This window comes from Erpetoichthys calabaricus, chromosome 8 (assembly GCF_900747795.2).
Source record: "Erpetoichthys calabaricus chromosome 8, fErpCal1.3, whole genome shotgun sequence".
Lineage (NCBI taxonomy): Eukaryota > Metazoa > Chordata > Cladistia > Polypteriformes > Polypteridae > Erpetoichthys > Erpetoichthys calabaricus.
The window spans coordinates 163,390,338-163,405,643 of record NC_041401.2 but is presented as its reverse complement, the minus strand read 5'-3'; the positions used below and the strand labels follow the sequence as shown (position 1 = coordinate 163,405,643).

General features: G+C 39.0%; 1 protein-coding gene across 1 annotated transcript in view; it reads right to left on the bottom strand.

Moving 5' to 3' along the window:
- The window catches only part of p3h1 (prolyl 3-hydroxylase 1), a 58,147-nt gene extending 45,164 nt beyond the window's left edge, over positions 1-12,983 (bottom strand). The window contains exons 1-7 of the mRNA XM_028807712.2: positions 12,454-12,983; positions 10,717-10,869; positions 4,380-4,569; positions 4,164-4,295; positions 2,549-2,688; positions 2,344-2,433; positions 1,801-1,853 (exon numbers count right to left, since the gene is read on the bottom strand). Coding sequence (XP_028663545.2) covers positions 1,801-1,853; positions 2,344-2,433; positions 2,549-2,688; positions 4,164-4,295; positions 4,380-4,569; positions 10,717-10,869; positions 12,454-12,903 — 1,208 coding nt within the window. The 5' untranslated portion in view covers positions 12,904-12,983. The remainder of the gene's footprint in view (positions 1-1,800; positions 1,854-2,343; positions 2,434-2,548; positions 2,689-4,163; positions 4,296-4,379; positions 4,570-10,716; positions 10,870-12,453) is intronic.
- Between the last annotated feature and the right edge of the window lie 2,323 nt (positions 12,984-15,306).

Genomic DNA, 15,306 nt, shown 5'->3' with positions numbered 1-15,306 from the left:
AGGTGAAGTCAAATCAAATTAGAATTTGTCTGCAACAAAGATGAGTTATGGGGACATTTTTTTCAACAGTATTATCAGGAACAGGCAAGTATCTGATGGATGGAATGTTGCAAGATATTTTGTCAAAACCAAAATCCTAATCAGAATCAAAAGGCGAAAGGAGACCGATCATTCAAGACCAATGGTATTCTCTAGAAGTTAATGTATATCAATAAGTGGCCTTAAAGTCCAATTGCAAGAACACTGTCCTCTTTAACAAAGCCAATGTCATCGCAACACATGCTGAAAAGTGTCTAAAACATCCTATAACAAGCTTTGTTTACTGTTAACTTCATGGCTCCACTCGTGAAAAACCTTACTAATGATGAAATATTTCAAAGAAGAAATTAAAAACTTATATTGATTAAAAGATAAAACATGATGGGTCAGACTGGTGTCCAACACATTCTGAACATCAATAACAAACTCTGATTCATTTTTTTGAATGACTGAATGATTGGTTAGACCTGTTAGTCATCCACAGTCCCACTCCCTAATAATCCACATCATGATATTTGTTGGGGTTACACTTTTTGCAAGCGAATATCTGCCTAATTGATTATGGCTTTGATGATAGGTCTTTGTCCCTAAGGAAAGATTTAACTAGTCTGGTTTAGAGCTCTTTGTACGTGATGGTTAATTTCGAAACATTCTCCTTTAACATTTATTTCTAAACAGTCTCCCAGACTGAGGTTTACTCAATTATGTTGACCTCTTTTGTAATTCGCTTTGCACAAAAGTGTCTCTTTAGTGATTAAATGTAAATGGAAATTTCGTAAAATCAGTGCATGACTTGATTGTTCTGCTTAAGAGAGTCAGAGGTCAAAAAATTAAAATGACCAGAAGGTGTGAAAACTAAAATACGCACCAAATATCAAGTCCAGGACTCAGAAAGAATCTTTTGTCAGAGCCCAAAAGGCAATCAAAACACAGAGTCAAAAAAACGAACAGAGTTTCAAAACCAAGAATTCAAAAGAAAAGTTGATAGTTAGTTGCTAAGTAAAGGGTTATAAGTCATCAAACTCAGATACCCCAGAATTAATTAGACTGAACTTCACACCATTGCTTGTTTGACATTAACAAAGAGTGTGTGTCGGGAATTCCAAGATGGGTTTTAATGGCAACAGCCAGCACAATGCTCAGTGCCTGTGGCGAAAACAAAATGGCATCACAGAAGACAGTAAACAAAAATTCAACTTTGTTAGGAGAACAAACACAAAAAATAACCTCAGATTCTTTGTTTCTCAAAACTCAATACTAGAGATCTAACAATTCCAAATAATCACTAAAACAATCACAAAAATATATACATTTCGGAGATCATAATACCAACAGCCTCTTTACCCAAAACGCCCCTATAGGTATGTTTCCAAGTGGAAACCTGCACTACTGATCAAACTCTCAGTGACAGATTATCCCTTTGGTTTCAGTTTCTCATGTGTCTGGATTATTACCATTTTCATCTCTGGAATGACTGATTTTGGAGTAAAGGATCTTTGTTTTACGGGAAAGGTTTAAACAAGAATATACATAGCAAAATCCTGGTAAATACCAAAACAGACATGATTTAGGAATACCAAGAAATAAAGCTCATCAACTAAGCAACATCGCTTTCCATATGCCTCCATTTTCACCAGGGAACCAGAAGTCACATAGTAGATGGCTAAACCTTACGGTTGAGAACAATACAGAGGCTTAGAGTATGGCATACTAAAGCCATTACTGCTCATACCAACAGACTTTAAATCTGGAAATTCTTACTTCTGTTTTTCTCGAAGTCTCTGTGGCATTATTTCTTCAGGGGTCCATGTGTCCTAATTAAAAGAGAAAATACACTGTTGGCTTCTGCATAACCTTTTACATTCCTAGCATCACTACAAGTCTTAAAAGGTTAACAAAAATGTTATCTTCTATTTTATATTTCTTCCTATCCTAACCTAATTTTCCTTCTCCTCTCTAACCAGAGCTGCCCAACATAATTTTTTCAGCCTCAAAACTAGTCATGTATGGGCTGCCATGAGACTCGTTGGGCACTCAACTGGACTCAGATAAGAAAGAAAGAGAACAAGACAGAATTCCCCAAAATCTCTTCCACTTAATACATTATTAGAACTATCTTACATATTATTAACCTGTCTACCATGAGACACATCCAAAAGTAGTGATAACATGCACCTCTGATACCATAAGTTTCCCTTCCCTTTCCACTTTCTGTATGCAACAATTTGGTGTCAAATTTGCAGCCCTCGGGTGACATTTTTTTATGACAGGTGGAAGACAGACAAAAAAAAATTAATGACTCACTGGATCAACAAATGTGATGCCGAAGACGTCATATGCATAGAACAAAAGTTCTTTCTCCAAGAGAGACTGTCGAATATACATCTCCACATTCTGCGGAAAACAGAGGAAGACAGAAGTCATCACTACTGGCTTTCTCGCTCCTGTGATAAACACTTGCTCTCCACTTCTCCTTCCACACAATGTCAAGTCTTGCAATTTCCCCCACCTTTCTGGCCGAAATGTTGGCAGCAATCTCCTCTCCTAGCACAGCTGAATAGTAAGCCAGGTTCTGATTCATCACTTCATCTCTGGGGTGGAACAGAAGATACGTCTTAGCATTCTCGATTGCCTTCTTATAGTTTTCATCTACAAAAGAATAAAATGCAAATGTCCAGCCTTGTCAAATCAGACAGAAGGAGAAAAGAAGGTCTTCATCACTGTTCCTACCCTAGGAGCTCAAAAGCTCAAGATATGGCAATGGTTAACCTGATGCTATGCACTGGAGATGAAGCCATTATTTTCCAGCCCTGGGCTTGTAGGGTATTCATACTCTGGATGACATATTTGATAACATTGGCTATAAAGCATTCCAATAACTAAACTCTTCCTTCACTATACCTTCCTCTTCCTTTTTATTCTTATACAATGTAATGTCACTTTAAAATAAGTGGGCTCCTAATTTCCTCTGCTCTGTTTCATATGGCTTGTAATATTTATTACCACAGGTAATAAACTGAGGTCAAGATGAACGAGTCACGGCATATGAAGCTGGCGTGGCAAAAACTGTTGTTTGCCCATGAGACATGGTAGTGATCGTAAGTCGAATGGTCATAAGACTCATAGGTCGTAAGTTGATGACTAGCTGTACTGTATGTATATTTGCATAGTTTTCAAGCAGTGCAAAACAAACTATGCTGTCTCAAAGAATTATGCTATGAATATGCTGTAGGGTATGTGATTTAGGGCTTTCTGTACACAGGGAGTGAATCACGTCTGTGTTTTTACTTAATGCAATCATTGACAACCTGAGAAGTGACAACAGGTAGCAAATATAAACTAAGGAAAACCCAAGTAAGTTCTTCAGTGCAAATACGCAGCATTGACCCTCTTTAAAGCAAACTAAAATAGAGTCTTTATGTTACAATATATTCATCATATTTGAGGTTTAATATGTCTGTCACATCAACACACATTATAAAAACAGTTTGGTGATATGATTCATTATATATGTGAGTCGGTATTTACCTGGTTTGGCTGCATTCACCTACTTTATCATAGGTGTCGTCATTTTACACTTTCCTTGAAATGTTGCATACATATTCGTTAAAGCTGCCATAAGATATTTGCAAGTTCTCCCGCCAAGTTTACTTTTATAAATCTGACTTTTGCTGTGAAAGTTGAATATGCACAGTTCAAGCCTCTTTTAATGCATATGCAAGTTTTATAAATCTGATTCTGGCCTCTACATTGATAAATGGTCAGAAATGATATATGCAGTGCATCTGTGGTTGGCTCTTGATCATGACTCCAGCCCTAATCTTCAACTTTTTACCTCCTTGATGAAGTTGATACAGTGCTGTTGATGACTTTTTGATCCACACAGACTTTTCTTTCATGGTCATTTAGAACTTTGGATCCTGCAGAGCTGGTTTGGGCTTTTGGTTGGAGGAGTGTGGAATGCAGGTCATTGGGTTGTTAATTTGTTAAGGTAAATTTATTTCTATTTTTTACCATGTTAGCTTTTTGTGACTTTCAATAAACACTTTATCCAAAAAATTAAAAAGGTTGTGACAATGATGAAGCACATCACACAGCTACCTGGACACCCAAATGGGACTCACTGTTGTAGTAGGCAAACTGCAGATAATTGAAGTGACCAGGCAGAAAGTCCTCGATGTGTTTTTCTTGACCAGGTCTGCTGGCAAGCTCCACAGCACAGCTCTGTTTACAGTTTAGCACTTGGGTGTAGTGATCTAAGTGGGCAGAAAGGAAAACAAGTGAATATGTAACAGCTCAGGGTCAACAATGACCTTAAGACAACATGCATTTTGGCTCACCTGTTATGGCCTGAAAGAGGTCAGCATTGTACTCCAAGTAATTGTAACCATCATAGTCATAGGCCCCCTCACATAAGGAGCGGCACTCCTGGTCTGCACTGAAGTACTCCTCTACTGCTGCCTCCAAATGTGGAATTGCCTCCAGAAATTCATCATTTGTGTAAAATGCCACACCTTCCTTGAATGCTTCCTGAAAATGGAACAGGAAAGTCAAGAGGGAAACCATGCAATGGTTCAGAAATAGGCATGCATCATTCGTAAATGGGGTCTGCCACCTGTGACAACCAACACGGCTAGAAGAAGCACAAGGACTGACTTAGGAGGCTGGTGGACTAGTCAAGCATTTCTGACTGATACCAAGGTCTTAGTATTAAAGCTGCCCTAGGAGGTGGGCTCATCAAAAAATTGTGAAGATGGGAGCAGCTGTAAGTAACATTAGGGAATAGAACACTAGCAAAGGTTTTAAAGTAGCTATATATCAGGAATCGATGAAGCAGAATAGCAAGCTTGGAAGTTTAGGACTTCTCTTTCTATAGACTACAAATCTGCTAGCAGGATTTTGTTATGCTAGTCATGAATAATCTGTCTTGCCTTTTTACTCTTTATACATGATAACAGATGAGGCCCTATGGACTCCTCACATCCCTTCTCCGTTTCCCTGCATGATCATTTTATTGCTTCTACTGGGATTGCTACTCGTCTAACGGGAGAGGCTCTTCAATTTATTTTTTTAATGATGTAGGAACTGGATTGAGTGGGTTTTTTCAGAATGCTATGATAATAAATCTCATCTGAAAAGATGAGAAGGAAGGCCAAAACTATATAAAAAATGCCCCCAAACACCAATAAATGTTTCAGTTAGATATATTTATTTAGCAATAATTGAGTATAAAGCAAAAACCGATAAGAAACAGAAGCTTATGAAGAATGAAAAAATAAGGAATGAAAAAAACAAAGTATATAAAGAAATACTTGCAAAGGGAAAGATCTTGAGTAAAAGAACTTTACAAAAGGTACTGTAATAAATAACAAAGCCAAAAGTGTAAACCTGACGTAAATGATAAAGAATTAGAGAGAAAGATCAAAAGCCACCAATTGCAACATAATGCAGGGGGTCCTTCACTAATCCACCTCCCTATAATCCAATTACTTTGCTAATCTGGCATCTATTTTAAAATTCCCCAAATTCCATGGCCAAATTCATGGGCCACCACTCCCACCAACTGCTTGCTGTTTTGGTTGCACTACATCCTTTTACTGTTATGATTTGTAAGGTTTTTAAATTCATTATTGTTTTTCATTAAATATTTCCGCACTGCAAAATGCACGGAATCAGAACCCGCATGTCATGTGATCTGTCTTTGTCTGGCGGTTTCAGCGGTCCCAATTAGTAAAATCCTTTGTGTGACTGGGGGTCAAATAAATTATTTCTGGGTTAAGTATGGCTGCACTGACAACATGTACCATTTCTCAGTGGATAAAGAAAAAAAAAGCACAAACAAATGTGTATTAGTTATTGGTTAATTTGGTGTGAAAAATTGGGTACTTAAGCAGTGATCCTTTCATTTTTTTTGAGTCACAAAATTCTTTTTGTTCTCAATGTACGTTTTTTCTTTTTTTTTCCTTTGTTGCTTTAATTCCTTGATGTTCTTCTGTCTGTCGAGCTTCAGACTTCAGGTTTGTCATTTCAACTATTTCTCTGGCTACTGGTTCTAAATCTACCAATCAATCTGTAAACACCAGGAGAACATGTAAAACTCATGCAGACCCTGGTGTGGTGAAGCAATGATGACATTGCCCCACTTGGAGAAGACGACATAAAAGAAGCTCAGCTAGTGGCGGTGGGGGAGTTATTGGCACGTGCAGACACCGCACTTAGAGAGCACTTCAGACGCATCTCCCAGTCAGCCCTGATGAGTAGCTGCTGGCAAGGAACTGGTGGAAAGAATGGAATACAGATTTCCTCTGTCTTCGAATGAGCAGAGTAAGGTGGAGGTGGGTGGCACACTTGAGCAGGAAAAATTCCATTTCTTCGACACTCATTTTTTTTTTAACTTACAAAACTAGCCATAGCATCTGTCACAGACAGGTAACAGCATAATTAAAACATGTTTTGCTACCTCTTTCCCCTCGTGTACCTTCAGCGCCTTCCCTCTGCATTCACGTGTATGTCAATGCCTCTTTACCGACACTCCTTTTCTTGAGTGTGTTCCCGTAAAGCCTGCTTCTCAGACTCTGTTAATATTTTCGAGGCACTTCTCTCACCTCCTGTCCAGTTTTATACATGCCATCTTTGAAGGTGACTCTACACCTGAACACCAGCAAAACTAAGGAGCTGGTGGTGGATTTTAGGAGGCCCAGACCCCTCATGGACCCCGTGATCGTCAGAGGTGACTGTGTGCAGAGGGTGCAGATCTATAAATATCTGGGAGTGCAGCTGGATGATAAATTGGACTGGACTGCCAATACTGATTCTATGTGCAAGAGAGGACAGAGCCGGCTATACATCCTTAGAAGACTGGCATCCTTCAACATCTGCAATAAGATGCTGCAGATGTTCTATCAGACGGTTGTGGCGAGCGCTCTCTTCTACACGGTGGTGTGCTGGGGAGGCAGCATTAAGAAGAAGTACGCCTCATGCCTGGACAAACTGGTGAGGAAGGCAGGCTCTATTGTTGGCATGGAGCTGGACAGCTTGACATCTGTAGCAGAGAGACGGGCACTCAGCAGGCACCTATCAATTATGGAGAATCCACTGCATCCACTAAACAGTGTCATCTCCAGACAGAGGAGCAGCTTCAGCGACAGACTGCTGTCACTGTCCTGCTCCACTGACAGACTGAGGAGATCGTTCCTCCCCCGAACTATGTGACTCTTCAATTCCACCCGGTGGGGGGTAAACATTAACATTATACAAAGTTATTGTCAGTTTTTACCTGCATTTTTATTACTCTTTAATTTAATATCGTTTTTTGTATCGGTATGCTGCTGCTGGAGTATGTGAATTTCCCCTTAGGATTAATAAAGTTATCTATCTATCTATCTATCTATCTATCTATCTATCTATCTATCTATCTATCTATCTATCTATCTATCTATCTATCTATCTATCTATCTATCTATCTAAGCATGTCTCCTATGCTTTTACTAACATGTCTTCACAAATGCAGCAGATGAGGGGAAGTGAGACACCTAAACACCAAGAGGTATTTATTTTTGTTTAAACTTTTTTGTTAAATTAAATGGGACAATGCAGTTTGCGCCCCAACTTTTATTTTTGAGACCTGTCATTCCGGCACCCTCCACAATATGAATAGAAAGAAATTTGAACAACCTCCACAATTTATTTTCGATCCCCATTTGACTAGGTGTGTTTTTGCAGTAATTAAATGATCCTAGAGCTCTCATTGCTGTACTATGCATTATACTAATCATCTTATCTTTGACTGAAACTTGTGGCCTTGTCATCTAATATCAACGAGCTTCTACTTTTGACAATAAATATGCTACAACATCTAAACAATAACAGTACTTTATGGCTCACTGATATGTTGCTACTTAGCTAAAATAAATAATAGTGTATGTAAGCTTCTAAAACAGCTACAACTCTGAAACATATTTTACATGAAGTAGCTCCTCTCAAAATAAAGGTAACATAATGGTGGAAATAAATTTACCATAGGAATTCACCATTGTAGTACACACTCCGTTAAATTACAGAGCCATAAACTAGGGCATAGGTGAGAACACCTGACCATACTTTTATCACCCCATTGAACAGACGCGATTCTCTGTCAGGCTCACAGCAATTGGCTGGGAGGCACCTACTAGTGGTGTTTTGTAAGCGATTTAGTAAATTATCTCAATGCTAAAACGTGTCAACATCAGGAGCTTTGACTGCTGTCATCTGTACAGGATTAGGTGCTATTCCCTGAATACACAAATGTAAATTAACATTTCATTCTTCACTGAATATCATGAGGCATCTGTTTCTGTATGGGAGGCGTGGTGGCACCATTGGTACCACTGCTGTCTCACAGTCAAGAGACCAGGGTTTGCATCACAATCTTCCCTGTGTGGAGTCTGCCTGTTCTCCTCGTGTCTGTGTGGGATCAAAATGGGTGCTCCAGGTTCCTCCCACTGTCCAAAGATATGCAGGATAGATGAACAACACAAAACTGGACCTGGTGTGTAGATGTGTGTGTGCGTGTGCGTGTGTGTGTTTATCCTGCTATGGATTGTCGCCTTTTCCAGGGTTTGCTCCTGCCTTGTACCCTATGCTAGCTGGGATAAGCTCCAGCCTCTCTGTGACTCTGGTCTGGATTAAGCTGGTTAGAAAATGACATGACCTATTTTTGATGGTTAATTTTATTCCCATATAATAAAACACATTGTTTTTGATCTCTAGTTAATTTATACAGTGTCCCTGGGTAAGAATTACTAATATTAATTGCAATCTGTGTTACTGTGTACTAACCTACAAGGAACAAAGAATGCTATCTTGCCATCCATACTTGATTTTAATTTGCAATCTGTGTTAACGTGCTTTAGTATAGCTCACTCACAAAACTATTTACCTTCATTTTGGTATTGTCAAGATTATGATCATAGCACTGCCTTCAACATGAAATTATTTTAAGAGACATAGGAATGGGCAGAACTACATCTTGACTGTTGTAATGTAATTTTCTGCCCTCTTTGCATTAATAATGTCCCAACCCATAATAGAGGATGAACACCATAGTACAACTGGACTGTAAAATCACATTATGCAACTTTCAGCCATGTGGTATGTCAGATTAGCCGACCGAGACTGCTGATCTTGTCACCGGACCATGTCAATTTAAATAACTGAAAATCACAGGGATCTTCAAATGTGCAAAACATTCAATCGCTCAATTTAAAATCTTTTATCGAGCACATCTATCTCGTTTAAAATTGTCCAAAATGTTTCCAGGGCAAGATACAACCTGCAAACTTTGCAATCGAGCCCCAACTTCACTGGGCCACATGGTGTGTGCAAAGTAAAATTATTCTGGGCGAAAATGTTTAAATGCCTATAAGCCAGTCTTGGTGTCACAATCACTCAAATCCATTAATAGCTGTGTTTGGTGGACTCCTAGATGAGCTTAAAGTGGAGACGGACAAACAGACTTATCCTGCTCAACTGGAAGAATCCTATCCCACCTCTTTTAAGTCAGTGGGTAACTGATGTTAAATACTATTTGAAACTGGAAAAAATCTAATTCTCACTTAGAGAATCCTTTCAAAACTTTTTTTTAAAACCTGGCAGGACCTAATCAATAACATTTTAGAATAAGCATTTATATTGGGAGAAAAGACTCCTTTCTCTCTTTACTACTCTTAACAGTTTTGCTCTGGTTTTTGGCCTTCCTCTCTTTCTCATGGAGTTGATTCGTATTTAGTTTTGTTAAGTTTGACTTGATTGTATGGAATGTAATGTGGTTTCAATACATTCAATAAAAGATCTAAAAAAGAAAATCGCAAAGCAAGCCTACTGATGTCACATTTAGCGATCGCATGCTACCAGCATCAGGGCTGCCTTAAAAGCTTCATAGGCCCCCAGGCAAAGTAATATGCTGGGCCCCTGTTTGATACCAAAACAAAGACATACACAGGCATCAGAAACATTGTGGCCACCAGCCAGTGCCTATACATGTTCAACACAGTTGTGCTCGCCCATTTTTCTGACAGTCAAAACCATGCTGCCTGACAGAGCTGGTGCTGTACGAAGGGTTGTCAGCTACAATGATTTCAGCTGTAATCTCAACCCTTTATTTCATTTTCCATTCTGTTGTGGAATATAAAACATGAGATGTCTGGCAGACGAGCTTCTCTTCCGTTTGTGAGGTCCAAAGCCCCCATGCTATCTGACGGAGCCGGCACTGTACGAAGGGTTAACTGGTATTTTTTCTTTTTTCCAAAACATGAGACACCAGAAAGATGAGCCTTTCATCAGTTTGCAAGCTTACTTATTCCTCATACATTCCATGAATTATACTCCTGGATGAGTATTCATTGGTTGTCAGCTCTCCTGCATGCACAACCTGAGAGCTCTAGGATCATTTATTGTAGTGAGTTGCAAACCAGTTGGTCTCAGTCACTGGGCATTCAACATTAAATGACAAGCTTCACAGAGTGCACCACCAACTATGTAAATTAAGGCTACAACTGAAAATCGCTTGAAAAGTCGTGTAATGTGATATATGATTAAGTGCAATTAATAACAAGTGGGCGTCTAATGCAGTCTTAGGGTGGTAGCAGATAATGATAACGAAAAGGACATTAAAGCCATTCATGTCGCACATCTCCTTACCATGTGTGCTTTTGCCTCCAGATCCTTGAAGTCAGCCTCCTGCACGCCGGCCATCATCCTGTAGTATTCCAGGTTCTGCTTCATTTCCATGTGCGTGGGGTTTGCCACAAAGAAGGTGTGTGCTGCCGCCACAGCCTTGTCAAGCTTATCGATCTAATAGCAGAGAGGAGATCTGCTGCAGCTTAATCAGGTTGATTACTTATTTCCCAATTGAATTCTCACAGAATTCTAAAACATATACTGTATACAACTACAATGCATTAAAAATAAATTATTAAACTATGCAACATTTCTATATACAAATTATGTTAAACACACAGTAAAGCACAAGAAATCTCAGTGATTAACATAAACAGATCATGACATTATAAAGTCTTGTTAACATTTTAATTGAGATATGAATAATTCACAGCTGCGAGAAGTAACACAAAACTACAAATAACAGAGTTTTCACAGAAAATAAATTACTGGGGGATCCAATGCCCTTCAGGCAAACTCAGATCTGATGATGACCTGGACCTTCCACCACTTGTGCCTTCTATATACATTTCAAAAGCAGGTGCTCGACATTTAAACATTAATTCTGTCTACTATTATACTGTATATTTCAGTCATTTTGACTACTGCATCACAGTATGGCATAACAATAGCAAATAAAGTTTAATAGAACTGGTCCGTGGATATAGTTACTACGTGTTAAAATACTCCGGCACTGGCACAATATGTTTGATTTCCCAATTAGACAGTACTGTTAACTTCCATTAGTCATTCGTGTACACGTCCCGGCAAAAGGCAAATGCTGTGCAGCTTCGTCTGTGCTTTCTTCTGGTGTCTTTGGGCTTCCCGATATAGGCTACCCTCTTCGTGTTAGGCGCTTTTGAAACTTTCGGACGTTATGCGAGATCCACTACAGATTAAGAAGTTCAGCTTTCGTTTCAGCGGTTTTAAGCAGTAGCAAGAGGTTAAAAACACTATTTTTATCTTTTCTAAATGTACAGTTACTCCCTGAAGTCATACGTGCAGACTACGTGGCAACAAGTCTTGCAGCGGGGGGCTGGGGTGTTACCCGATCACTTCAACGCCTCCACCGGCAGCTTCTTGCCATCGCAAATTGTAAGTACATGTGCAATACTGGGGGTCTGTTACTTCTGTTTCCAGAAATTAGATATGTTATGTCCACCACTTAAAGTCAAGATGGGCTTCCCGCTGGTTATTAGAGCATCCCCTTTGGTTAAAACCCAAACTGGTCCAGCAATGCTCATTTCGCTCAGTTCGTACGTACTGAACCGTCGCGTACATTAGCTAACAATGCAGGAAAAAGTGAAAAGGTATCCAGGTTTGCATATGATGCTACTAGAAAGTGTCTTGCACTGACTTAGTGGAATAGAAAACGGATGGATTGAGTTCGTGCATCACAGAACTCTGAGAGCCTTCACTATGCTCGCACTTCCCTGCCATACTGTAATGCGAAAATCTATGGGTCAAACTTTTTGTATACAAATTACGATTCAGTAATCGTCAATATGGCATTCAAATATGTATGAATGAAGTCACATGAAATTAGGTTGAGTTGTTTCCATATATATGGCACAATGACACTTTATAGCGAAATGATCGTTCGCACACGTACCTCTTGCCACACATTCGGGACGCCACAGCCGATCCCTTGTCCCACCACACATTCTGAGGAGAAACCCCACCGAGAGCTCAGCCGCACAACTTACTGAACAATTTTACCTTGAAATACGCCACTTGTAGGTAGTTGTACGGACTCCTCTTCTGGAATTCCAGTTCAGTCTCTTCGCTCACTTTATGCATCGACAATTCTCCAAGTTTCCCCGACTCACAATTTTGCAAACAGTCGGCCCTTCGGAGGATTTTATCGAAAAAGGCCAGATCGTGAACCGGCCCCTGGCCAGGCAGAGGCACACCAAAGTCCGGCAGTGGCTCCCCGAATTGAGTCTGGTTGGCGCAGCTGAGACGACATTCAGCTCTTGCCCGGCGGATTGCCCCCTTATTTCGCAGCGCCCGCTCGATGTTCAGAATGACGGACTTCCAGTCGCCCCGGTAGTACGCCTCTACCCCACGATCATAGAGCTGGTCGTAGGGCTCCAGCGGTGGCTCCGCAGATTGTTGGGGGGCAATCGCCGGCAAAGCGAGGAGCAACAAGGCAACTAGGCGCGACATGGTGGAAATGAAGTTGTTCCTAAATCGGTTCCCCCAAGTCGGCCGCGCAGACACGCAGAGTGTGTCCCGGCGAAGAACGGATAGCTGATTGGACGGCGCAGAATTCACAGAAAACCTCAGAGCCTCAGGCTCCATGTGTACAGCGGCTCAGCACTGGGCGGAGGCAATTAAATAAGGAGAATAAAGCTGCACACGAGGGAAAATTAATTCGCATATGAAATGTTCATTTGCTATTAAACGAAAGATTGCAACAGGTAGACTCTATGTTTACCCTACCCTAAATTTATAAGTAATATGTTATGAATAGTCACCTTCGATACTTAAACATTAGCTAACGGGTTGTGTACAGTACCCAAAGTAAGTTAAAATAATATAATAATGTGTGTTGATTTTACCTAGCTTTTTCTATATACGTTGACATAATTTCTTAGAAGACACATTAACAGAATTTAATCATGTTGAAATAAAACTATTAAAACTATTAAATTATTATATTTTGATATAAGCGTTACAGCCTCAGTGAACATTGTCATTATTCACCTATTTTAGGTTAATCATACAGAAAATTAACACTAGTTTAATATTCAAAACATATTCCCTTTTCCACTGTGCACAGTTAAATTAAGCTGATGTAACTTAAAACAAATACTTTGTGTACGTAACGTGACTATCCTGTGGCGGATGTTTGTCTAAAGATCCGCTGCTTTTGTTCCATTGTGGTCCATGGGATCTCCACACCTTTGTACAGTTGGAATAAAAGTTAAAAGACTTATCGTAAATTGATTTTTTCCGAATTCCGTTATTTGTGAAATACCAATAAGTCCAGATTTTACAAGGATTCTTGCTGCATACAATAACAGGTTAGAGTTTCTTTAGTCTGTTAGTGTCCTGCTAGGTAGCGTACCATACATTCAGGATTTCATTTTTTATACATATAAGGACATTTTTTCAAAGCATAAAGAACCAATGCCATATGCAAAGAACCCTTCCCAGAAAGAAATGGTGCTTTGTGAAGCAGTAGTTCCACACAACCAAGTAAAGAATTAAAAAAGGCCATTAAAGACCCATTAAGAGTGTACACAGGTAAGTTTGTTGCCCACGCTACATCACAAAAGTATCCTTTTTCTTGCCATCTATATAACATGATGTAGTAATATTCAGTTAACACAAAACAGCAGTCATTCAAAAAAAATTAAAAATGTTTTCCATATTCTTAATTGTTTGTACTGATGCAGTATATATAATTTGAATATTAATTATACTCATCATCTCTGGATAACTTTCAATAAATTGTATAGGAAATAAGTTTTTTTGAAATCTCTAACGTCATCAACATGTGGGTAAAATAAATGTGCTTAGGCTAACAAAAATACATCAGTTCTGATCAATAAAAGCCAAACAAATGGAGTACTTACTGTATGTTTGAGCTTAGTTCTACCAACAATCACACATTGTGCTGACATAAAGCCATCTGTATATATTAAATCAAAACTATTTGATTGAATGGAATGATGTGGTATAATTAATACAGTTCAGTTCATTGATTTATTCTTTTGAATGTAGATGTATAGTCAGCTATTTGATTTCCAAATACAAATAAAGTTGAGTAAGAACATTGGGCATACTGCATAAGTGATATCCAAAACATCTTATCATTTATGGTCCATAATTAATCAATTTCAGTCACAAATTAAAGAAACAGAAGACTGGTTACATAAAACGTTTAACAAGTTTACTAACCTCCAAACATAAACATTATATTAGTGCACCAATGGCTTCTCATATCTTTATAAAATTACCTTATCAAACGCAATAATTACAATTGTTTAACAGTTTCTTGACTACAGACAAATTATTAACAACTAGCAGTGCTACCTGTCTAAGATGGGTTGAAATCTAAGAAATCAGTATAGCCCTTAGTGTTAATGTTTGCAGTGCAACATCTATTGGGATGTATTTTGCAATGCATGTTGTAATAAAATGCATTGCATTTTTTATTCCAACACATCAAGCATAACTAACATCAACTTGAGTATCTGGAGAAACATAATTAGAAATCAAGTAAAATGACACATTTTATTGGCTAACTAAAAAAGATTACAATATGCAAGCTTTTGAGGCAACTCAGACCCATTCTTCAGGCAAGAGATTACATTTTGGGGCCTGAGTTGTCTCAAAAGCTTGCATATTGCAATCTTTTTTAGTTGACTTCTCACTACATTCATAATGGTTAACACGGTACAACACCCTAGTACTGGAGAAACATAAGAAATCTGAAAATGAGAGGAGACCATTCAGTCCATCAAGCCAGGTTGTTTAGTTAACAGCTAAGCTGTCCCAACATCTCATCCAGCGGCTTCTTAAAGGATGTGAAGGTTTCTGCTTCAACTAGATGTCTCAGTA